General features: G+C 38.9%; 1 protein-coding gene across 1 annotated transcript in view; it reads left to right on the forward strand.

The window, feature by feature from the left end:
• The first annotated feature begins 2,302 nt into the window (after window positions 1-2,302).
• The window catches only part of LOC116977842 (phosphatidylinositol 3-kinase regulatory subunit gamma), a 524,111-nt gene continuing 499,251 nt past the window's right edge, over window positions 2,303-27,162 (forward strand). Inside the window, exons 1-2 of the mRNA XM_033028654.1 lie at window positions 2,303-2,535; window positions 2,991-3,620. Of these exons, the coding sequence (XP_032884545.1) occupies window positions 3,296-3,620 (325 nt within the window). The 5' untranslated portion in view covers window positions 2,303-2,535; window positions 2,991-3,295. The remainder of the gene's footprint in view (window positions 2,536-2,990; window positions 3,621-27,162) is intronic.

Genomic DNA, 27,162 nt, shown 5'->3' on the forward strand with positions numbered 1-27,162 from the left:
CCCTTTGGCTCAACTTGTCCATGCAGATCACGATGCCCCATCTACTCTAGTCCTACCTGCCCATGTTTGGTCTAAATCCCTCTAAACCTTTCCCAACCATGTACCTATCAAAATATATTTTAGATGTCGTTATGGTACCTGCCTCAACTACCTCCTCTGGCAGCTTGTTCCACATATCCACTACCCTCTGTGTCTTCTTCTTGTGTATGGCGCACACAGTCTAAAGTTATAGGACAACTCGTTCTATTTGATTGTCGGGTTGATTGCATTAATCGAAACAGGGCCGACCACGTGAAGGTTGCAATCTCCCACCCCACCCTCTGTGGAAAGAAGTTGCCTCCCAGGTTCCCATACAACCTTGAAACGTTGCCTATTTTCTTCGCTCCATAGATGCTGCTGCACCCGCTGAGTTTCTCCAGCACTTTTGTCTACCTTCGATTTTCCAGCATCTGCAGTTCCTTCTTAAACTCCCATACAATCTTCCCCTTCTCACCTTAAACCTATGTCCTCTGATTCTTTATTCCCTTACTTTGGGAAAGTCATGAGGGGAATAGATAGAGTGGATACACTGTGTATCCACTCGATCTATTCCCCTCATAACTTTACACACCTTTATAAGATCAACCCTCGGTCTCCTGCACTCTAAGGAATAATGCCCTAGCCTGCCCAACCAACCTCTCTCTATAGCTCAACCCCGCAAATCCTGGCAACATCCTCATAAATCTTCTCTGCACTCTTTCCAGCTTCATGGCATCCTTCCTGTAGCAAGGTGACCATAACTGTATCCAGTATATTCAGTTGTTTCTTAAACTCAAATAGAGAGAATCAGATCCCATGAGGTTGGTGGGGGGAGTTCAAACAAAGGCTGAGCTGAGTCACCTCCCCACAGACACTTACTTTCCTAGAAGTCACCAGTGAACCTGATGGGTTTTCACAACAATCCAGTGGTTTGGCTAAACATAGAAAATAGGTGCAGGAGGAGGCCATTTGGCCCTTCGAGCCAGCACCGCCATTCATTCTGATCATGGCTGATCATCCACAATCAGTAACCCGTGCCTGCCTTCTCCCCATATCCCTTGATTCCGCTAGCCCCTAGAACTCTATCTAACTCTCTTTTAAATTCATCCAGTGAATTGGCATCTACTGCCTTCTGTGGCAGAGATTTCCACAAATTCACAACTCTACTATTAATATTTTTCAATTTTATTTTTTAAGCATAATTAATTAAATTGAAATTCCTCTGCTGGTGTAGGAGAATCAGTCTTTCCAAAGCATTTATCCAGGCGTCTGGATTTCTATTGTAAAGGGTAAACTACCATTCTACTAATCCTATAACTGCAGCTGGTACAACTGCTGCCTCACAGCGACCTTGGGTACTGCCAGTGTGGAGTTTCCATGCTCTCTCTGTGACTGTGTGGGTTTTCTCCAAGGGCTCCTGTTTCCTCCCACATCCCAAAGACATGTGGGTTTGTAGCTGAGTTGGTCTCTGTAAAATTGTCCCCTTGTGTGTAGGGAGTAGATGAGGAAGTAGGATAACATAGAACAAGTGTGAACAGTTAATCAATGATTGGTGTGGACTTTGTGGGCTGAGAGGCCTGTTTCCATTCTCTATCTGTATTCTGTATCTCTAAACAAAACACATTTTTGCAATGTTAATGAAAATAAAAGAAAATACTGCAGATTCTGGAAATATAAAATAATAATGAGAAAACACTGAAATACTCAGCAGGCCAGACTGCATCATTGGGGTGGGAAACATTTCAGATCCAAGACCTCAGTCAGAATTTCAAAGGATCTTTGACATGAAACGTGAAGAACTTCTATTTCTCCCCCCCATGGATGCATGTAAAACATTTCCAGGCTTTTGGGTTTGTACATTCCATTTTGATGCTTTATTGGTAACTTAAGTAACAGTTAAAATGAAAATTAACAGATTTTCATTTGTTTGCATGAAACAGCTTTATAATGCACAAATCTTTACCAAATAGTCAGCCTATTTTCAATGGCAACCAGCAACCAGCAACCAGCAACCTCGCAGCAAGCGAGGGGCGGGGGTATCCTTTCTTTTAAAGATAGCAGAACTTCACTGCAGCCTCGCTCCACAGCTCGGCGACGGCGTGCCTCGGTGCAACATGTAGCGGCACTAACCCAGTTAAGTGAAGCCGAATCCGTGCCTTCCCGCGAAGGCATCAGCACAGATTCTGCAGTGCAATGACCGACTTTCGCTGGCAATTTATCACTGACAACGATGGAGAGAGGGGGTGTGGTCAGACGCGTCACGCTATAAAGGCAGCAAGTCTGGCGGGCTGAAAGTGACTGCAATGAACAGTCCAGACTGCGGAGTTTCGGATACCTCAGCCAGGGCACAACTAGAATAAAACAACTGCAAAAAAAACCACAACAAACCACAACAAAACACGGGGAGTCAGCCAGCCAGCCTCACCTCCAGCTCACCGAGTGGCGAGCTCTTCGCTCTCAATCCCTCTTCAAAACCTACTTAGCATCTCAACGCCGAACCGCCTGGGATTTGGAGAGGTATACAATACATTTTTTAATCACAGAAATGTGCACGTCTGGAATTGTTTTAGTTTAACTTGGTGTCTGTATCTCGAATTCTATTAAGATTTAAAATTAAAATACAATCCTAATTGTGGGAATTGCCCCGTGTTTTTTTAAAATCTGGCTTTTTTAAAGGCTTAACTTTCTCTTCATGTTCAATGTCAAAAGCTTCAGGGGGTATTTTAAAATAGAAGATTGCTGGGATCTTGTCCCTATTGGCCTGAACGATTGAAAACTGCCCAGGAGACTGGTTACAGTGGTCTGATTTTGGTCTGTGCTAAATTATAAGATTAACCTGTGATTCATGCATTTCCGTACGGACACCTCTATGTAAATGCGCATGTTATGGTGAGAGACAGCCCACTGATTGTTTTGGTTCCATTAACAAGCACTCTCTCTCCCTCTCCCTCTCTCATCCTGCCACTGGTCAGATCGGTCGGATTATTGGAAGGACGTGAACCGAATGTTTAACCCTTAACTGAGGCAGAAAACAAAACGCCTGGCAGCCAACACATCTCGTGAAGTTTCACAGCTTCGCCCAACTTAGGTGCCAACCCGGTGTAAGTGGAGAGGGATGGAGACTGCGGCAAGCAGAACAGCGGGCATTTCACACTGGGGAAATTAACAGGGCTTCGACGTTGACCTTGAGGTCCAGGGAAGAGTCAGTGCTGGTCCTCAGGAAACACTGCCGTCTTAAAAAAACACAACAACATTGATTTCCTTCAATAGACCAACAATGTGCACCGAGATTTTCCAATACCGAGCTCTGTTTGAGTACAAGAAGGAGAGAGAGAACGACATCAACCTCTTGCCGGGTGACATGCTCACCGTTAACAAGTCGGTGCTGCTGACCACCAACTATCAGGAGGGGGATGAGAAAACTCCCAAAGGATGGCTAAACGGAGTGAACGAAAGAAACAAAGACAAAGGGGATTTCCCTGGAACATATGTTGAGTTTGTTGGTCCGATCCGATTTGTGCCTCCAACTCCCAAGCCAAGACCAAGACCTGTTCCCCCGACTCCAGATGGCTTGGCAGCGTCCAGTCCGGCTCCACTCTCTGGTACGTGCCCCTCAATTATAAAAAACCTCGCACCGTTCTCAGTGGTTAAGGAAGGAATCGGCCGCACTAGTTTAGTATCGATGCACGACAATGATAAAGCGGGATGGGTGAATTTCTGCTACTCTAGATAGTTAGTGAATTAAAGTGTTTTAGATATATCGGCTAAAGAAAGGAAATCACCGACAGTTATTAAAATAACACGGGATGCGATCAATATTATTTAATGATATTTGAAATAAAATGAACTGGTCTTCCTTTCAAGCATTCCGGACCCTCTTCATTGGCTCAAATCTGAGCATGAAGGAAATTGAAGTGTTAAAGTATTAACATTTTGTATAAACACTTAAAATGCACATGTCTGATTTTCATCAGATATATCTTTCTGAGTTTGTTAAAACCTGTTAAAAAGAGCTTTAAAATATTGAATTGAATCCCAATCCTCCATGAAATTCCTGTAATTCTATATATTTTTTTGGTACCTGTATGTCGCTTTCATATATTCTTAATGGATGCTGCCAAATAGACTGGAATGCATGTCTTAACAGATAATGCATTGCCTTACCCGTCTCCAGTTTTTAGTTGAGCAAGTAAACGTTTTACCATTTACCTGCTGTGGAGAATAGTCAACAATGTCCCACAGCAACATTGAGTCATCATATTGCCCCATGAAAGAACATAAGATATTTTTGATGTGGCTATCGGGTGTTATTTTTTTCCAGGGACACAGTTCTGACACAAAATGGGTTAATATCATTAGCTAAATGTTTTCATAGTTAGGTCAAATGGAACCAGAATATAATTCGGAACGATCACTTTGCTGATTTACCTGCAAACCTTCCTGCACTCATAACAGTTTCAGTATTGTTTTCATAAACTTCAGTAAATCAGGCTGGATTGTGGCTTTCTATCTATGGAGAGACCAACCCAGAGCAACAATGCTTGGGGCAGGTGTGCTTAACTCTCAGCTATAACAAGTGAACTAAAATATTATTTTCTATATTTCTGATAATCCAACAAACTTAAAGTTCAAAGTTTTAATTCAATGGCTGGAGGAAAGTTTGAATTTACACAACTACAGTGCTTCAGGTTTAAATTGTCACAATTCAACCACGGATCTCAAACCAGGCAATTCTTCTCATAAGAAAGGTGCAACAAAATATTGAAAATATGTCAAATCGCTAGTTTTCGTGTATTAGAATATTTCTTTGGTTGTAAGATGTCTAACTTGCCTCAAATGTTATTTGGATACCAGACTAAATAACAACACAAAATACACAAGCTCTTCATAAAAGTTGGATTAAACAAGCCATGATTATTAATATTTTACTTTACATCCACAATTATTCAAGTACATATTAAATAGTGCATCAGATTACAAAAAAACATGCTCGTGTTCTAATGAATGCTCAATTAACCATAAGCAAAAACATGCAATTTTTGAGAATTAAATTAATAAATTAGAAAACTCGTGAAGCCTTTTGGGATGAAATGACGAGGTGAGTCGGCAAACAAAATGGATCTGAGATGTGGTAACAGGCAGCTTTCATTTAAAGCAAATTAAATCCGATACATTTTTTGGTGACGTGTCTACTTTGTTATTGGATTTACCTAAGTTTTAAGTCCATGTGAAAATATATTTATTCCATAATCACTTTGCAGTATATGGCTTGCCCTTTAGGGAAAGTTTATTTTGTAAACTAAAAGCTTCATTACTAATACTTCAGGAACATTTACATCTACGGTGCTGAACATGCTGTGTACCAACTTGATTTGAATTTTTTAGAATAGCCGTAAAGAAATAGTTAAAATATCACGCATGGTGATTAAGTGCGGCTTGTGGAGAATACTTTTACCAATACAGTAATCATGGATAAGAGTACCATGGTTCTTCATGGGAAAATTTCGGCTCATCGGAAGTGCAGAAAGGTGTCGGAAATTGCATGGTTAGCATGAATTAGGCTAAAGATACTGCTTAATGCTACATTAACACTAAAAGCTTGCACAGGTCACCGTTACACATAAGAAATGAGAGTTCTGTATTTACACAATGTTTAATCTGTTTTAAAATGATGGGACTGCTATTTATAGAAGGCCTTGCTTAATTGAAAAGTAGGATAAAATCAAATGCTTTCGGAAACAATAAACAATATTATGGGAAGAGATAGAATGATTTCTTTTAAATATGTATCACATTGGTAATTTGTGGGAAAAAAAGCAAACACAATCTTTTTTTAAAATGGAAACACTATATTTGAACACAATAATTTAAACGAAAAGTCTGTTAAACCAAGATTTTTATCTGCTTGAGGCGTTAACTGAACAGAATGATTAGTTGAAAGTAACTGTTTTGTAGTAATCGAATGCATAGAATCCAGGACCTTCCCTTCTATCTGACACTCATTTTGCATTCATTTTGGGGGAGGGGGGGGTGCGGGGGGGGGGGGGGGGTGCGGGGGGGGGGGGGGGGGGGGTGCGGGGGGGGGGGGGGGGGGGGTGGTGGGGGGGTATGAGAATCACACGTTTTTAAAAAAAGGTAATAAGTTTAGACACTCCAGCACTTTGTGTTGTCTTTTGAAGTAATACATTTCATTATTTCTTTGGCATCTTTCATTTGTTGACGTTTGCAGCCTTTTTGACAAGTTAATATTTTGTTGTTAGTGTACCTGCATTTAAGTCAGTTTTTTCTAGCTGGTAAGAAAACTGAACATAATAACACATGGTGTTTAGGTAATGTCAGTTCAGCATCACATTGAGGTTTGGATTTTTATGTTTTGAAGTTTAACTCACTACAAGTGACGGGTTTCCAATAATACGTGGACTTTTGAACAGATCAATAACACTGAGCAAATGGCTTGCATTTGGCATTTCCCTTTTAATACTGGTGACCTCTGAGGAAACAGATAGAGCATTTTTACAAACTGGAATTATCCATAGTTAGCAGAAGAGAATGAAATATATATGTTTTGGTTGGTAAATTATTGGTATATTACGGCTGAATGCTACTGGGACCACATCTTCAGCACTCAAAGCGGATCCACTTTAACAGCCAATTTAAATTATTTTCCCTGTGTAAATTCACTGATAAGAAGAAATTATTTAGCTTGTCTAATTATTTTCTTCTCAGTTTAAAAATGAAATGTTATTTTTTCACAAAATATGTAGCTGCTGACAGTAAATCAAAAGGATTTATTTATAAAAAAATGTGCAGACAGGATTTCTTCATTGTAACATCACTTGTTTGCTAATTTTCAGTTTGTGACATTTATTGAATTTTACTAATCTTTACATCTATTGTTTACCAAAAGGAGGAGGCATTTTTAGGGTTAATATTCAGTTGAAATTATTAATCAATTATAATTTAAAATCATTCAAATCAAATAGTTTAAAATAAGGACATTTCTGTTTTGTTGGCTCTATCATTTCATTCCAGCTTAGCTAAGTCACTAGTGAACACATCCTGATGTGTAAATTTTACTTGACCTCACATCATATCTCTGCTAAAATCCGTTAAAAAATGGTGAAATGTTCCTCCTGATTAATTTTACTATTTGTATGTCTTGTTATCACATTCCCCTCAGCTAACAATGAACCATACTACATTTCCTTGATCATAGTTGGCTTTGACCTGTCACTTTCACACCTTACCCTTTCATATCTTCCGTCTTCCTCTCTCTCCTGACTCTCAGTCTGAAAAGGGGTCTTGACCCAAAACGTCACCCATTACTGCTCTCCAGAGATGCAGCCTGAATTGAAGTGACTCCAACATTTTGTGTCTATTTTTGGTGAAATGTTCACTATTGCTGGTGCAGTGAATTTAAGAGTAACTTGTTTGTAAACGTCATAATTAGGTGTGTATCGACTCAGTCATACATACTCTTTATAAGTCATGCCTTTTACTAAATAAATTTGACTGAATGCATTACATGGCGTAGCAACCAAGTGACTTCAGCTAACTTTCTTGCATTCTTGCATTGATGGGGAAAGTGTATATCAGCTATATGCCCGATATAGGGAGGTAGCAATCATCCATTTCTACATTTTACCCTCTGTGGTATGCAACCACTTTCACACTGGCAATTGTTACATCATTCTGCACAGATACTTTGCATGGCTGTCACTGCGGTTAGCTTTTGACTTGTCATTTCTGATAATCTACTTTGTGGAAAATAACAATAGACAATGTGGCATTTGACAACTATATGCATATAAATATGTTCTAGGTAAACTTAAAGGAGGACTTGTTTTATAATCTTGACCTTTGACCAAGGTACTGCTAGGTGTCTCACAAGGCTTTGGCCCCAAGGAGGCTTTGAGCTTGTGTTCTGAGGATGAAAGAGGCTGATGGAAGGGAAGGACTGTATCATATTAACTGGAATGGTGGAAGTAAATATCTCCAGGTTGAATTAACATGAGGTGGAAGAGTTTAAATGTAAACTGAGCAATCTAGTGTTAAGGTTTGAACTGAGTAGCGTGGTGTCAAGATTTGAATGTGTCACAGCCTTGGCCCCATTTTGGAACTAGAGTATTGAAAACAAAGTTAGAATAGGGAAAGTTAACCATTGGATCATTAATTATTTGTTTAAATGTCAAATTTATTTTAGTCTAAAAATCTATTAATCATAATATAGGCAAGCATGCTGAAGAACCACTGAATATGTCCTCTTATTAATTTTGGACACTCAGTAATTGTATTGAACCTTCTGAGTTTTTTGGGTTATATATGAAAATGCAAGAGAAGGATTTTTATGTATAACTACATTTATGTGAAACAAATGTGGCTACTTTTTAATGTCAGAGCTGTCTTTAAAACTGTTGTTGCTTGATCTCTGTGGCAATTTCTCTTTCATGTAGAATCAGCCCTTGCTAGTTTTTCTGCATTGCGTATCCCAGCAGTTGAGCTCTGGGGAGTGGAAAGATTTCTGCAAATAGTTTCCATACATGGCGAGCAGCAGAAGAAACATCACTTCTTTCTAATTAATTCTGAGCTTGTTTGCAATGTGATGTCTGTGCGCTTGTCGAAAGATTTAGCAAAGTCGGGATAGAAATGTGTCAACAAATTAACACACTCGCATTAATAGAAATTTCATTTAAGGGTAAATTATATCTAACATTGAATCTTCAAAAGAAAATTGGTATAATTGCAATATTAGTTGAATGCTTATTCAGCATTGAGATGTAAAACAGTTCCTCTATACTTGTAAAATGTAAAATACTACTACTTGTAGGCGTTATGTACTCCAATTGCATTGTAATATAATGGATGAAAGTGTCCGAGTGTTATCTCACCTCTACTTGACTATGAATCTTCAGTAGTTACGAGTTAATTCATCACTGCATTTTTTTGTGAAAATATAACTAATTTGAAAGCTTTTGTCCATGCTTGCTTTCAACTCATACATTTCTATATAACAAATCATTGCAAAACAATCATGGGGTGAAAAAGAGAGGTGCCTTGTAATAGCTCAGCATTAGTTGGGAGCGCACAAATAAATGGAAGTGATCTTAGCTGGATGATGTATGGAGTATTTTTTTTAATTTAAAAATATTTTTAAAAAGTGTTTTACTGACTTGACCTTTATGCATAAGCAGTTTGTCTAATAATGGGTAATTATTTTTTTCTATGAGTTTGATTAATATATATTTTTTGAAAGTCTCCTTGAAATAGAATTCGGAGCATTTCATAATAAAAATCAGATGTTTTGATTTGCTTAATTGTAATATCTGACACGTGGAATTTATGAAACGTGATGCCAGTTGCTTTAATTAATATCAAGAAACATGCTTAAGCATCAAGAGATTAATCCCTTACTGTCTCCGCCTACAGTTTATCTCTGTTTGCATTGTTACCTTCTCCCAAATGACAATGATCCATTCTACATTCTCCTTGATCTCCATTCTCTTTGTCCTGTTTTCACACCTTACACTTCTTTATCTATGTATCTCCCTCTCCCCTGACATCAGTCTGAAGAAAGGTCTCGACCCGAAACGTCACACATTCCTTCTCTCCAGAGATACTGCCTGTCCCGCTGAGTTACTCCAGCATTTTGTGTCTATCTTCGGTTTAAACCAGCACCTGCAGTTCCTTCCTACACTCTTGAATTCCTTCTTGGATGAAAATCAGTGTTGTACTTGTTTGAAGATTCATTTCTTCATTTTGTGGACAATATGATTGCAATTGTGAAAACTTTAATGGAGTGTTTTATATTTGGTTCAAAATCATATAATATAAAGAACAGTAAATATTAACCTGCAGTATTTATTTGCAGCTGCTTCAGTAGGTACATAACTGATAGTGGTCTTTCCATTATCACCTTGGGACAATAAAGCTGTTAGGGAACTGTGTGCAAAGGTGACAATTTATCTATTTATTTCTTAGTGGAGACAATTTGCCGATGTGAATTAAAAATTAAACCAAATTGTAATTTCCTCTCCTTCAAATATGTTTATTAGGATCATTCTAATTGTAGTTTTTGGTTTGCTCTGTTACTTAATAGAATATTATTCTTGCATAATGTGTTCTCTGTGTGCTGGTTATGCTTATTGACTGTCAAATAAAAATCTTTTGCTTATTGATTCAATAGTTCACAAGTTCTAGGAGCAGAAATAGGCTATTCGGCCCATCAAGTCTACGCCACCATTCAATCATGGCAGATCTATCTTTCCCTCTCAACCCCATTCTCCTGCTTTCGCCCAATAACCCCTGACACCCTTACTGTTCGAGATTGTCTTGACCTAAGTGATCCCAGAACCAACCAGTAAAATTCAGCCTCCGCAGTCTTTCTGCATCCAGTTAAGATTGGTGGTGAACATATATGAATTAATTAATTGGGGGGTCTTCTTGATAATATAGGCTGTCCCCGGTAATGAACAAGTTCTGTTCTTGTAAGTCACATTTTTTCCATAGGTTGATAAATACACAACAATCGCTCGATGTACTAGCAACATTGTAATAGATAATGGGTGCAGGAGTAGGCCTTTTGGCCCTTCGAGCCCACCGGTAATGAATAGCATCACCAACACACATCACTATGCTAAAAGCATATGCACAGTGGCGCAGCAGTAGAGTTGGTGACTTATAACACCAGAGACCCGGGTTAGATCCTGAATCCAGGTGATGTCCGTATGGATCTTGTACGTTCTCCCTGCGACCTCGTGGGTTTTCACCAGGTGCTCGGGTTTTCTCCCACGTACAGGTGTGTAGGTTAATTGGCTTCGGTAAAATTTTAAATTGTCCCTAGTGTGTAGGATAATGTTAGTGTACTGGGTGATCACAGATTCGGTGGGCTGAAGGACCCGTTTCTGTGCTGTATCACAAGTCGAAAAGCACTGCTAAATAAGTGCAGTTATTAAAAGTGAAAAGAGAGAGGAAACTAGTTCCGTAATCCTTAAGAATAAGCATGTGCATTTAGTTTAGCTTAGCTTAGAGATACAGCACAGAAACAGGCCCTTCGGCCCACCGAGTCCGCGCCGACCAATGATTCCCACACATTAACACTATCCTACACACAGTAGGGACAATTTATAGTTATAGAAAGTCAATTAATCTACAAACCTGTACATCTTTGGAGTGTGGAAGGAACCGAAAATCTCATAGAAAACCCACGCAGGTCACGGGGAGAACGTACAAACTTCATACAGACAGCACCCGTAGTTGGGATCGAACCCGGGTCTCTGCCGCTGAAAGTGCTGTAAGGCGCTGTAAAGTATATGAACATTTGAAAAACCTCTTTAACAAAAACTGCAGGTTGTATTAATCATTAATCAAGGAATTTGATTCACTCCAAATGTTGTCATGGCATAGATGAGAACACTTGATACAGCAAAGACTACAGGGTTTCAGTGTACCATAATACTGGTATTGAGGCAATGAAAGGGAATGTTGCCTAAGTATGTTCCAGCCTCCAAAAGTGGACAATTTCAATCTAAGCAGAGGTAACATTTTCACCTACAAACTGCCGCCTGATGTTCAGTCGGGATTTTGCCAGGACCACATTTGCTCTGTTCAGAATTTTCATGGTCAAAGGAAGGGAAAATTATGGGTTTGCTTCAAATTAGCCACTTTCCCAATGGCAGATATAACAACAACATTGGCCCTATATTGTCATCAATGATTCTTAATGAAACTTAAATCAATGGGAATTAAAAGTAAAACATTTCATAAGCTGGAGTCCTGCCCAGTGGGAAAGAGTGTATTGTGTTTGTTGGAGGCCAAGCATCTCAACCCCAAGGCATTGCTGGATCACAATCCTTTCCCTTTGTTTGGTCAAAGCCCTGGAGCATTTTGGTGGTAACTTCACCACAAAAATTGCAATGGTTCAAGAAGACACCTTACCACTTCCTAAGGGAATTTATGATTGATGATGCTTGATTGAAGAGCTGGCCATGCCAGTAAATCCCACATTGCTTGAATGGATACAAATATTCCTCTTTTGGGGGCAAAAATAAGTTGGCTTGTTTTTGCCGTGTGTAACTCTATTTTTTGTGTGTAAAAATGTTTTTTAAATATTTGCTGCATTTATCTAGACAACATTATTAATGGGCAAATACTCTGAAGGATATCCTAGATTTCAGTTGTGGTTGGGTAATTCTTTCAGACTAAATTTAGACTAATTCCCAGATATGTTCAGAAACATTTAGGTAAAGAAATAATTGAAAACAGGTTCCCAGTATGTTTCAGGAAATTAAAACATTTTGTTTAAAACACCTACTTTCCAAAGATTTATTAAAAAAAAAAAGATTTAATTTAATTCAAATTCTAGTTTTAAATTAGTAACAATGGTTTGGTTGGTTCAATAGCAAGTATTCTAATCTCAATTTCATATTATTGCTGACATTTGCCAGAGATGGTCTCAAGGCTATACCTGGCTCACAGACTGTTACAGTGGCATATTCACACAATTCATTCAGATTGTGGGTGTCATCAGTTAATTTTAAAACATGTGTCAGAATGAGATCTTTTGTCCAATTAAGAATAATTTTCATCCAAATCAAACGAAAAGACATACTTGGTTCCTGAGGTATTTCTTGACTGTGTTTATTTCTAATTCTGAGCACTTACCTTGATTTTAATTTCCTTTATTGGATATTGGTTTGCCTACTTGAAGAGGAAGTTTCAGTGTGATCTTCTGTTAAAGATAAATATCCCAAATTATGTTTGACTCTCAAAATGCTTGGATATAACTAGAGCAATATTTTATGCTGATATTATATTACGTGCTCTGAATATTCAGTCAGCATAAGTTCCACACCTTTAATTGAAGCATTATTTCTATTTTGTTCAGATATTATAGAGGTCGCCACAAACATTGGTTACTTTTGAAGTCACTATATAATCTTTAATTTCAAATGGTGTCCTCTCAAGCCTTGCAGCTGTGTTCTATGTTACCATGTGAAGCCCTTTGTTAGATTAAAACATAATTTCTACTACCAATCTCACACTTTTGCATGTTGCCTTTGCTTTATATTGGAACCATATTGGAACCAAGTCTGAATAACATTTCTTGGAAGTAGCAAGCTAGTTTCTGTAGGAATCTATTGCATGGGCTGCGGCAACATATGGGTCAAATGTGTTTGAGAATAAACCTCCTGAAATCCACCCAGCAATTACCAATTCATCTGCTAGAGCGACTGCAGATATTTTTTCATAACTAATATATGCTGGAATCATGCTGATCATGGAATATAACTTTCTGGATTGCATATAGTTATGTTGAGTTTATTGTCATATATACTCAAGTACAACGTCCCATGTACAATGAAAATCCTGCTTGCTGCAGCATTACAGGCACATAGACACAGATACCACACAAGACATAAATATACATAAATTATACAAGAAAACAAAGACACTGTAAACCAAGATATTAGTGCAAAATACAATTAGAAACAATAGCTTGGGCGGCCACAGTGGTGCAGCGGTAGAGTGGCTGTGTTACATTGCTTGCAGCGCCGGAGACCCGAGTTTGAACCCAACTACGGGTGCTCTCTGTAAGGAGATTATACGTTCTCCGCCTGACCGCGTGGGTTTTCTCCGAGATCTTCGGTTTCCTTCCACACTCCAAAGACGTACAGGTATGTAGGTTAATTGGCTTGGTGTATGTGTAAATTGTCCCTATTTTGTGTAGGATAGTGCTAATGTGTGGGGATCGCTGGTCAGTGCGGACTCGGTGGGCCGAAAGGCCTGTTTCCATGCTGTATCTCTAAACTAAACTAAACAATTTCTTGGCAGTGTGAGAGATGGTCTGTTATGACCATTTATGAGGTAGGGTTAAAGTTGTGCAGGTCTTTAAGTTATACTTTAATGCTGCAGTGCAATTTAAAGATTCAAGCACAATTATATAGAAAATGAAGAAAATATTGGAAAGATTTTTCACCAGTATTTTTGTTGATTTCTACATTTTAGTTGCTCCATATTTCAGAAGTCCTAACACTTCATCCTTCCTGGAGTATCTGCAATAGGAACAGTATAGTGTTCGCTCCCAGAATTAAACGCCTTTTTGATCCTTCTTCGACTGCTTTATTTTTTCCTCCGATGCAAATAGATGTTAAGAATAATTGAAATGTGGTTTACGTTCACATATATTTATGTCAAAAGTTGTATTTATCATATAATTGAATATTCCCCTCACAAATTAAAGATAACAAAAAGAAAACATGTGAAACAAAACATATTGTCAACTACACACTCGCAAAAAAAGGAATATCAACACATTAAGGGGCTTAACATTTCAAAAATTTCTTGTCAGTACAAGATATAATTGAAACAAATGAATTTGTAATTTTATGAGTGCATAACAAAAAACTTTGAAGCCAATGACTATTTTGAAGGGTAAGTTCTATTGTACTGGAGAAGAATCATCCTGTTGGCGCACACGGAGAATTTCTCCACTTCTTTCAGTATTACCATGGGATCTTTTACCATCACCTGGGAAAGCAAATGAGGTCTTGGTGTGACATTTTATGCCATTGATTCAACACTTGACAATGCAGGAGGGGGATGAAGTCTCAGCCTAGATTGTGCACATAAACCTTTGCAGTGCTATCTGAACTCACTTACTCTAACATATATTTGAAGTTTTAAATATATACCAAAGTGATCATAACTAACTTTGATCATAAATATCCAAGAAAAGCTGTATTGCTACCAATAAGGCAAATACGTTCCTCCTCTATTTCTTTAGGTCCTCTGGAATAACATTTTACAAATTTGGATTTCTAAAGAAAGGCTTTAGAGGCTAGATCTGCAGAGATAAATTTGCTTTTAATCAGGTAATGAATGCAAATCATGTGCATCTTTGAACATGAATTCCTATCATTAGATTTTCTGTAAATCTAAGAGTATTTCCTTTTTCTCTCATGTCAAATTTGTAAATATGGTATGAAAAAATGAATTCCCTGTCTGAAAGTTAATCTGTCAGACTGTGTTGCCCACCACTGTATCCATCTGGTTTTCATTCCATTGTGGTTATGAGAATAACCAGCATAGAGTCAAGACAGTAAAAATACTTGTGAAGCTTAAGATTCATATTACTGTTAGTGGGAAGAATTTTCAGCAGAGAGTCAGAACCATTTCACTGAACAGAGTGAAGTGGAAATATAGGCTAGACAGATTGTGGTCTAAGGCTTTTCTTATTCTTATGGACACAGTTGTTAATGTGTGGCTGGCTGATGGAATCTAACAATACATTGGTTCTTGATCAATAGACATACAAGAGAATAAAATTTATGTTAAGAGTTAAATAATGCATCCATTTTCCCCTTCACCTGAACAAGTGATTTTCCTTAAATAATCTATACATTTTTAACATGGAAATTCCTGTGGTTGAATTTTAGCTGACAGGACAGCGCAGGAGATATCCCGCACACAGAAAACGAATCTGTACTTTATAGAAAATCTGCTTGAACATTTTGGTTCTTTCACATTATCTTTGACAATTTGATTTGAATTGCTTTGAAGGCAAGCACGTAATCTTCTAGTTCAGGAAGCCTCAGTTATTTTACTTCAGTAACCCAGAAATCATGAATATAAAACCCATGACAGAGAATTGTGAAAGTAAACTCAATAGATTTCATAATTTAGTGGCAAACACAAAAAGGAATTGCCCATGTAATTACTAGATAATTGTAAAAGCCCAACTAGGTCAATAATGTTCTTCGTTGAAAGCATCTGCCACATATGTAACTTAGCCTACATGGGGTTCCGCCCAATAATAATGCTAAATATTTTCTCAAATATTTCCAAGAAATCTACAATATTAACCATTACCTTTTTGAGTATAGCTTTCATCTGTGATCTTAATGGAATTCCAAAATATATTTAAATATTTAATAATTTTATCAGGGAACAGTTTATAAGGAAAAACTAATTCTCGCAGGAGGGTCATTAACTACAAAATAATTGTCACTTGAACAAGAGATGAGGATACTTTCTTTTTACACATCAAGCGGTTAATGGCTGTAATACAATGCCTGAAAGGGAGTGGTTGCAGCAAATTTAATAGAAATGTTTAAAAGTAATTTGGATATTTATTTGATTTATTTATTTCAAAGAATTACAGAGACATGATGGTGCAAAAAGCCTACCTATGTGATGTAGGATTTTATGACAATTAAATTTTTAACTTCTGCCTTTGCTTCAGCTGCACGGTTCAGCCTCACGGTTCTTGTTGATAGAAACATAGAAAATAGGTGCAGGAGTAGGCCATTCGGCCCTTCGAGCCTGCACTGCCATTCAATATGATCATGGCTGATCATCCAACTCAATATCCCATACCTGCCTTCTCTCCATACCCCCTGATCCCTTTAGCCACAAGGGCCACATCTAACTCCCTCTTCAATATAGCCAATGAACTGGCCTTAACTACCTTCTGTGGCAGAGAATTCCACAGATTTTCTCATCTCGGTCCTAAAAGACTTCCCTCTTATCCTTAAACTGTGACCCCTTGTTCTGGACTTCCCCAACATCTGGAATAATCTTCCTGCATCTAGCCTGTCCAACCCCTTAAGAATTTTATAAGTTTCTATAAGATTCCCCCTCAATCTTCTAAATTCTAGCAAGTACAAGCCGAGTCCATCCAGTCTTTCTTCATATGAAAGTCCTGCCATCCCAGGAATCAGTCTGGTGAACCTTCTCTGTACTCCCTCTATGGCAAGAATGTCTTTCCTCAGATTAGGAGACCAAAACTGTACACAATACTCCAGGTGTGGTCTCAGCATATTATGTGGTCAAACCAAAATGCTGGAGTAACTCAGCGGATCAGGCAGTACCTGTGGAGAGAATGGTCGGGACCCTTTTTGAATCTGAGCTACTCCAGATATTTGTGTGTTCCTCAAGACTCTTGCATCTGTAGTTGCTTGTTTCTCCACACTATGTGGTTACCCATATGGATTATTTTGATTATCATAATACAAATTCTCTCTGAAAACAATATCAAATGCTCAGATATTATTTAGAGTTCCTTGTCAGTGGACTGACTGGCAGTTATTTGAGGTCCAAACAGCCTAGGTGACCATGGAGTCGTCTATTGTGTAGGATAAGAACAAGCTGAGAAAGATTTGCTGTAATTTAAGTGAAAAATAAGTCAGCAATCAAATATGATTTCAACAGTTTTACTGCATGTTTTGAGTGATATAATTTTTAATTAATGGAAACATTTAATCTTAACTACCAATAAAGAGCTTGCCAAACCCAAATATGATTTTTGGAAATGAATCAACATTCTTGAACAAGTAACTTGTTTTAATTGTTGCCTTTCACTGATGTGCTTGTCCGAGATTGTCTGCTACATCACTTGACACTGCAGTGCTGAAGCAACAGTGGCGGGCTGCTGAATGCTGCCATTGTGCAGGTTTGAAAAAAACAGAGTATGCTTTGGCACAATTTGGTGCTCTGCGAGATAGAACCAAAGCCAGCTGAAGATTGATCACTGCAACTGTCGGAGGGTGAAAGAGGAGCTTGTGTTTGCATTCTAACATCATTTTGGACAGGACAAAATTATTCTTTCACTTTTTGTCATCCTGCTTTTAACCTTTTAACATCTTCAAGGAAAACACATTTGTTGCTTTAAATATACCAGAGAAAATATGTGCATCATACATGTGCTGAACGCATTATCCTAAGACTAATTCCCTATTAGTCTGACTGATCTTAGAACTTGTGCCTAAATCACAGGGTGGTACAGTACCACAGCTGATGGAGCTGCTGCCTCACAGCGTTAGAGAAACCGGATTTGGTGTGCTGTCTGTGTGGAGTTTGCACTCTGGATCAGGGGAAAATACTCACCCCTGCTTTCTTGCCCATTTTCTCTTTAGCTTTCTCTCACTTTCTTGCACTCATTTGCTTTGATACCCTAAATTGAGTGACTAAAAGTATACTTGCCTACCAACGCGTTGTAGTGGATTGAATGCCCATACAAACATTCTCACTTTCCCTTTTTGGAAAATGTCTGTTTTCAGATCACATTCCTCACTCAATTTTATTAGAAAGCCTTTAGCGGTTTGGAATTGCTTAATTCCTTTAATTTCTGCTATTATCTGGTGCCTTTTGAAATCAAATGTTGAGTTTGATTTGCCTTACTCTGCCTCTTTATCAGGCTAGTTTGTTCTTTTTAGTAATGTTTCTGTTGCAGTACACTTGAGACATGATGAGCTGTGCTTTATATGGTTTACAACAAACATACAGTATGCACAACATGTAATAGCCATGTTTAAAAAAAAAAATGCAAATAAAACCAAAATTGGCAGTAAAATTGATAGCAAGGAAGAAAACTGGACTGTAGAATGGTCACAATGGACTAGTTAGGTGAATAAAATTGTGGCTGATGGAATTCAATCCAAAGAAATGTGTAACAGTACATTTGGAGGGGGCAAACAAGCCAAGAGAACAAGTGGTTGTTGATCAAGTGGTAGGAAAACAGGTGGTAGGATCTGGAGAACAGCAGATACATTTGTAGATCCCTGAAAGTCGTAGGCTGGGTTTATAGGTGGTCAGGAGAACATTATGGAAGATTGAATATAGGACAGGGAGGTCATGCTAGACAAACAATATAAACATTGGTTATGTCACAGTGGAGTGCTGTGTACAACTTTGGTTATCACATTTCAAAAGAATGTGAGAGCACTGTAGTGGGTGTAAAATGAATTTGAGGATTCAGTAAGAGGATGTTGCCAGGGCTAAAGACATTTAGTTCTGAGGAAAGCTTGTCCAGCAGGTATTACAGGAGAAACAGCCTTGCTTAAAAATAGGGCAGAAGGGGATGAGGGAACCTTTGGTAATGATGTGTAAAATGGTGAGTAACCATGATAAGGGTAAACAACAATCATCTGTTCCCCTTAACCAAGGATTCAGTCATTTGGGGATAGTTTTAAAGTACTATGTAAAATAAATAAATGGGGAGCTGAGAAAATATTTGTCATCCAATGTATGAAATGTGGGGGTCTGGAACTCCCTGTCTGAATGGGTAGAGGAGAGAGAAACATGCACCCATTTAAAAAGGACATGGATGAATACTGGAGATGCTGTAACTGCAGGCTACTAACCAGAGCTGAGAAGGTGGATTCGCTGGGTAGTTTTTTTTGGCAGGCACCGAAATATGAGCCAAACTGGACCTTCTTGCTGTAAGTTTTGACGATTCAGTGAAGTTCACATTTAAAAAAATCAGATTCAAATTATTTTATTACTTTTCTGTAGTTCGATATCATAGAAATCCAAGGTAAAAATAGCTACATTGAGGAAGAAATAACAAAAAACATGGTATGTTGGAAATGGTCAGCGGGTCAGGCAACATTGGTGGAAAGACAAACAGTTAACATTTCAGGTCAGAGGCCCCGAGCACCGGGAAAGAGGAAAAAACAAGTTAGTTTTAGTAGCAAGTAAGATGGGGCAAGGGTGAGTCGAAAAAAGGAAAATCCCTGAAGGGCAAGTTCAAATGGGTTAATGTCTACAGCCTCACTATTAATAACACATGATACTGTAATTACCCTATTAACCCATTTAGTATCACTCTATCAGCGATAGTTCACAAATTAATGCCGATACTGCTTTCTCTTTTCAGTCTTGTTTTTTTCCCCTCTATGCTAACCTGTGCAGAAGTCCAGAATAAATTATTGAGAAACAAAACAATAAATCCTCATCAATTTGCAGCTCATAACTCAGTGCTTCATAGAATTTAACCGACATAAATGTAAAAATAAAAGGGGAGGTGACGGGAAGTCTGATATTAGAAATTGGCTTGACCTAATACCAGCGTTTAGTCTGTTCTACAGGGACATTTTATGCAACACTGACATAACTAGGTTACATTTTAGAATCAGTATTGTCATTGGAATATTTTTGTTGAGATTGTGGATTCTCTAAAGTCCTTTTGTAAACAAACTTTTCTATTCATTATATCAAGGGTGATGGAAAATATTTGCAATGCATTTAGGATTGCTTCTAGATTCTGAAGCTTTTTGCCCTAAAAGCAAAAATGCAGTTTGAGACAACAACATATATAGAAATTAAATAAACACACAATGCTTGATCTTCATCTGAGATTTGCACTAGTTGACATGATATCGTTTATAAATTGTCACAGATATTAACTCCAATTTATCTTCTTTTGGAGCAATTGTTAAAGGATAAATAGTTCTTGAAGGAGTGCGGGTCATCATATTTTATGTGACGCTCCTTGAAACAGGGAGACCAGCCTCCTATATTAGTTTTTTTTCTTATTGTCTGTCCATTGCACCACTGTAAAAGCTATTAATCCAGCGCTGAAAATCTCCTGTCAATCTTCACTTCACCAAAGCAGTCCTCAGAACTACTGAGGATTTAGATCTATGCATGAAGAAAGATTATGTTTGGAGGAATAAAAGATGTATTTATTGATATAACAACAGCGGTACAATCGAACAAATGCTAAACCTCGTAATAAATTGGCAGTCTAGCACATCGACACTAAATAGACACAAAAGTCTGGAGTAACTCAGCGGGACAGGCAGCATCTCTGGAGAGAAGGAATGGGTGATGTTCAGTCTCAAGAAGGGTCTTGACCCGAAACGTCACCCATTCCTTCTCCCCGGAGGTGCTGTCTGGCCTGCTGAGTTACTCCAGCTTTTTGTGTCTATCTCTGGTTTACACCAGCATCTGCAGTTCCTTCTTACACATCAACACTCTAAACAGTTAGGGCAGGCAGTGAGTGAACTTTGCACGTTCCTTCGCTGCATGTCAGGGGCACTCCCCCGACATCCTGGACTGGAGTTTCTGGGTCTGAGGGCCTTAGCCCCCAATTTCAGTTTGAGCTCAATCTCGAGTCCTTCCACGACAGGGTCACTCTGCTGGAGTCTCACTCTGCACTGGGCTGCTCCATTGGCTACTTTCAACCCTGCTCTCTCTCCTGTCTCGCTGCAGTCATTGTCACTGTCAGTGATAGTTGGATATCTGCCCAACGCTCGCCCTTCCATACTCACCACCGCAGCTCTATGTCTTGTCACATTGTAGGTTTCTTTCACACTCTGTAAACAGTTCCATTGCAAGGTGTTGGTGATGAATTCCCTTGGTAGATAAAAGGGATGGCATTTTATGATCAGATATTCCAGGTCGATTGGGGGGAGGTGGAAGCATATTTGAGCTATGACCGTCACATGAGTGTAAAGTATTGATCAAAAGGCAAGTGCCACCAGTTCCTGTCTGCCTTTCATTACAGAGTACAAGCCAGGGATTTCGAGCTCTGTGCCCCTTCCACCAACAGCATACTTCTAGATGACATTCAGTCACTCAGACTTTACAAGCTGTGACCAAGTAATTGTTTCAAAGGGAGAACATGAACTGCTCTGTTCTCCTTTTAACAGAGACTTGACATACTCCTGACTTGACTGACCTGCCATACAACCTGAGGGTTTCTCCCTTTATCGTATGGACCTTACAGTATCCTCAGACAAGGGGAAATGTGGCAGCATCTGCTTTTTAATCAGTACTTCATGGTGCACTGATGTGACAGTCTTAGGTCAATTTTGCAGCCTACCTGCAATATCTAATCGCAAAATGTGGTCCCTTTTATCTACCGAGAGACTTCAGCACTACCATCTTGTCTGCAGTCCATATACTACCCCAAGCCAATGCCAAGATACTGCTGGATGAATTGTACTCAGTTGTCAACTGTCTTTGGATGCCAAACCATGATGCTCATCATCATTGGCGATGTAATTCAAGCAAACTTCATCAACATACTTTCCAAATATCATCAGCATGTCTTGTGTCCCACGTAGGGTGTGAACAAGCTAGACCGCTCTTACACCACCATCAAGTAAGCCTATCGCTTCATCCTTCACTTCATTTCAGCCAGTTTGATCATCTAACAATACAGCTCCTGCCCAGTTACAGATGAAGTTTGAACCGTGAGACAAAAACAAAGAGAGTAATACAGCAGTGGTCTGAGGATACCAAGGTCTACTTCAGGACTGCCTTGAGTTGGTGGGATGGAACATGTCCAAGGCCACTTGATGAGGCTGGAGTTCACTTCATCCAGTATATGAGTATACCTCAGTTGTCGCCAATTTCATCATGAAATGTGTTGATGACTGTGTTCCTAAAAAAACACTTCTCAAGGATGCCTGTCACCCTGGCCTTCTGGGAGAAGATGTAGGAGCTTGAAAGCCTGGATGTCTTTCCCACTGCTATCAAACTCCTAAAACAATCATCACTTTGTCACCCACTTCCTCGGGCTGCCAAATACTGTCTCTACCTTTGGTTATTGCATAATTGCACATCGTATTAATTTTTATACTACTTCAAATTGCAGTACAATCTTTGCATCATTCTGCTGTTTTGAATTCGTCTGTGAATATTGTTGTATCTATCATTATCTTGTATGCTGTTTACTTGGAACTTCACGTGAACAAGGAATTTTGTTACACTGTGGTGTCTATGACAATAAACTGAATCTGAATATGAAGGGTTATATAATCAATACTTCCACTTGCACTTTGTTCATGCAGAGTTCTTTACCGAGTGTGGTGGATATTGGACACATCCCATAATTTCAACACAGAATATTATCTGCTATGTATAGATTTGGAGTAGCATTGGGCCAGAAGTCAGAAATGTCATTTTTCTTTTATAGGTCTCCACGTGGAGTGTCGTAATGCTGCCAGCTTCTCTATCTATTTCATCTTCCCAGCTCTGAGCTAACTTACTGCTCTGCCCTCATTTTGACAGGAAGTGACAGTATGACAGGAAGATTGCCCTGTATCCTCATTATTGTATAACTGCTTAATTTCCAAAGGATCTGCTGGTTTCCTGGAGCACATCCAGCATGGGAACTATCAAGGAACACACTGTTATTTTGGCATTGAAGCACATTTAAAAACATTTCGGCATAGATTTGAATTACACATTTTTCAAACTGTTCTACGGCATTATTGGTACCAAAGTAAGACAACTGTAATTTAGTCATTTTAATAAATCAATAAATTGGTCACTAAGTTGTTTGCTTGATAAAATAATGTTGCCCCTTTTGGTATGAGTTTTTTTTAATTAATATCTTTATTAATTTAATTTATTTAGAAGCAGTGTACAGTAGTATAAACCCCGGCATATGACAAAATACATTTATGGTATGAGTTTTAATGCATAATATAAAAGATTATATTGATTTCCATTTATTGAATATTCTTTCATAATTACCACACACAGCTGCTGACTTTAGAGATACAGTGTGGAAACAGGCCTTTTGGCCCCACCGAGTCCACACTGACCATTAATTACCTGCACACTAGTTCCATATTATCCCACTTTTGCATCCTACAGACTGGGGGCAATTTACAGGGGGCAATTAACCTAGAGGACCCACATGTCTTTGGAATGTGGGAGGAAACCGGCACACCCAGAGAAAGTCTATGTGATCACAGGGAGAATATATATACAAACTCTTCACAGACAGCATCCGTAGTCAGGATTGCAGCCAGGTCTCTGGCTCTGTGAGGAAACGGCTCTAGTGCTGAGTCACTGTGCCACCCAAATGCTGAATATGGTAGACTTTGCACTTATTGAATGTACTGCTTCACATGGTTTGTGTTACCACCATGCACTATGTACTTGCATTTCTTGAATAGGTGGTGCGTCATTATCTGTACCTATCTTCATTGACAGGATGATAGTGGGGTGAGTTAAAAGCATAACGTTCCTGGGCATGCACTTCTCTGAAGATCTTTCCTAGGCTCCAAATGTTGATGCAATCACAAGGAAAGCACATAATTACCTCCACTTTAGAAGTCTATATGGCATGCGGCTGAATACTGTCAAACTTCTGCACATGTACGGTGGTGCCTGGTTACTGACAGGTTACTTCCTGGCCTGGTTCGATAACTTGAATGGCCAAGAATGAAGGAGGCTGCAGAAAGTGGTGAACGTTGCCCGGTCCATCACAGGTATTGATCTCTCCACCATTGAAGAGATCTACAGGAAGTGCTGCCTCCAGAAGGTAACAGATAAATTCAAAGACCCAGTTCCTCCTGGCCATACTCTCATCTTACTGCTCCCATCAGGAAGAAGCTACAGGAATCCGAGAACCATTAACTCCAGGTTCAGGAAACAGCATCTTCCCAACAACCATCAGGTTCTTGAACTACCCTGAACAAACCTAACCACAACGCTACCTCAGCACAAAACTACTATGGACTTTGCATAAGGTTGCATAATGTACGTTGGCTTGCACTATTATCATCTAATTAACTAGTACATCTGATAATTTATTATATTTCTCTTTATTGTGTTTGCGTTGTGTGTTATGGCACCTGTAAAGCTACAGCAATACCTCATCTTTTTCTTGCCAGCAGGGTTCACCTGGGAATGGTTCAGAACAATCTGTTGGTCCGATCTAGTAGTGAATCCTGGACATTGAACTGTGCATCATTTAGCAAGTTCACCAAAAGATCCACCAATGATTGGCAACAAAATATGTGGAAATGTTTAAGAAGGAACAGAATCTGAAGAAGGTTCTCTACCAGAAACATCACCCATTTCCTCTCTCCAGAGATGTTGCCTGTCCCACTGAGTTACTCTAGTTTTTTGTGTCTATAGATGGAAATGTTTATTGTGTTGTGGTTGATGCAGAAGCAACTAACAGTTGGTGAAAAATATAGGGAAGTACGTGATTTCTGAGTACTAGCACGTTACACAAATGACAGATTTGTGAAATCTAGAAACTTAAGACACTGACAAAGGCATTTGGCTAATTATGTTCAAAACTGAAACTTAGATTAATTTTCTGTTTCATGTACAGAGTTTTGTAGGTTGTGTGGCCATGTTGGTACTTTAACTTCTCTCCACCACTCTTCCAGCCTCCTTCATGAGTATGTGATTGGTTTCTTCCTCAATTCCATCTTCGTTCTTCAATTTAAATTTGTCTCCTCTTCCAGTGCTTCTCTGCTGATTGGGGAAAATGCAATTTGTTTCCACTGCCTCCAGGCCGCTCAGTTAACTATCCCCTTATTCTCTTTCATTGCAAAGAAAATAGCCTCAGCCGGGCCACTATTTCTCATTATCAGAATTCTCCAGTACCTGCAACATCCTTTTAAATCTCTTCTGCGCGATCTCATAAAATCATATAATTTCCATAGTGTGGTAACTAGACTGTACAAAGTACTCAAGTTGTGGTCTGATTCATAATGTATGCAGCTGCAGTGTGATCTCCTGCTTTTGCACCCTATGCCTCGGGCTATAAAATTACGTATGCTGCAATCTTTAGTAAATCCCTTATCAATCTTCATTGATTTGAGCATGTGCACTCTAATATTTCTCTACATCTTTGTTGATTTGTGCACATGCCCTCTTATCTTTTTTGGGATCCTATCATTAATCATGCATTGTTGCCACTCCTCAATGGCATATCTCACACTTCTTTGAACAGATTCAGCATATTTTAACAGTCAAACTGATTTACTGCACCCTGATAAATAACAGAATAATTAAAGCCACTGACTGTTAAAAGTTGAATGCATCAGCATTTTTTGGAATAATATATTCAACCGTTGCTCCCAAGTTTCCAGTTTTCTTTACTTTGGAATGAACCCAATTGTAAATCAGCATATTTCATAATGTTGAAAAGCAATCAGTAATGAACTGAATTATCATCTTTCCCTTTCTGCACAAGCTTTCATTACCCTGGTCTTAAACACTAAATAAAGTATGTGCCTCTTTAGCCATGGTTCTGTTTTCTCATGTATTGGGTTTGCATCTAGAAATAACTTTACCAACATTTATTTAATGCTTTTACATGAAGATTATTGTTTTAGCAGAGATATAGATTCATTCAGCTGGTTATATTTCTGCTTCTGGGAGGGATGGTTGTGACTGTCCATTCCTAAAGCTTTGAAGCACTACAATATAGTACAAAGAGAGTGCTGCACCTTTAGAGATATTACACCTACATGCCCTCTCGGGTCTCATGGCATTCAAAATATCAGTCACCACACTTCAGACAAAATGTCAATGTCTTGCAGAAGCTGTGAAATTTGTTTTATGCCAGGGTTGGCACAATTTGGGCCTCACAGTGGCACAGCGGTAGAGTTGCTGCCTCACAGCACCAGTGACCCGGGTTCAATCCTGACTACTGCTACTGCCTGTACGGAGTTTATACGTTTTTCCTGTGACTGCATGGGTTTTCTCCAGGTGCTCCGGTTTCCTCGCACACTACAAAGACGCACAGGTTTGTTGGTCAATTGGCTTTGGTAAAAAGTTGTAAATTGTCCCCCGGTGTATAGGATAGTGTTAGTTTACAGGGTGATCACCAGTCGGCGTGGACTTGGTGGGCCAAAGGGCCTGTGTTCGCGCTGTATCACTAAAGTCTAAAGTAGAGTCTAAACGCAGAAGAACTTCAAATTATGTGCACAAATGTAAAATGGTGGCACCTTTCTCTTCATACAGAGATGGTATGGGAGACCTAACACTGTTGGGTCTTTGATTGAAAGTCTTATGTGATGCTTTTAGTATTTGGGGGGAGATTGTTTATTATTAAACTCTAGCTTCAGGGTAATTCAACAACTTCAGAATGCAAAGCCTATGAAATGAAATCAGCAGTGGTAACTTGGGTGATAACTAGTCAGGAAGAGAGATATACTGATTAGATGACATCTTGGCTGGTGGAAGTGAGCAACGTTTTGTAGATTCATCATCATGCAGCACAGAAAGAGGTTCTTCAACTTACCCATGCCAATGAAAATGCCTTTCTGAGCTAATCCAATTTGCCCACATTTGGTCCTATTCATGTACTAGCCCAAATGTCTATTAAATATTGCAATTATAACTGCCTCTCTCACGTGCCCTGGAAGCTATTTGCATATACCTGTGGGCAAAAAACCTGCCCCTCATATCTCCTTTAATACCTTCCTGTCTTGCCTTGAAACCAATGCCCTCTAGTTTTAGACTCCCCTACCCTGCATATCTTCCCTTTCTGTGTCTCTGATAATTATGTAAATCTCATAAGGTCGCTCAGTGCTCCTTTGGTTCTGGAAAAACAGTCCCAGAATAACCAATATCCCCTTATAACTCAAGCCCTCCAGTTCT

This window comes from Amblyraja radiata, chromosome 10 (assembly GCF_010909765.2).
Source record: "Amblyraja radiata isolate CabotCenter1 chromosome 10, sAmbRad1.1.pri, whole genome shotgun sequence".
Taxonomy (NCBI): Eukaryota; Metazoa; Chordata; class Chondrichthyes; order Rajiformes; family Rajidae; genus Amblyraja; species Amblyraja radiata.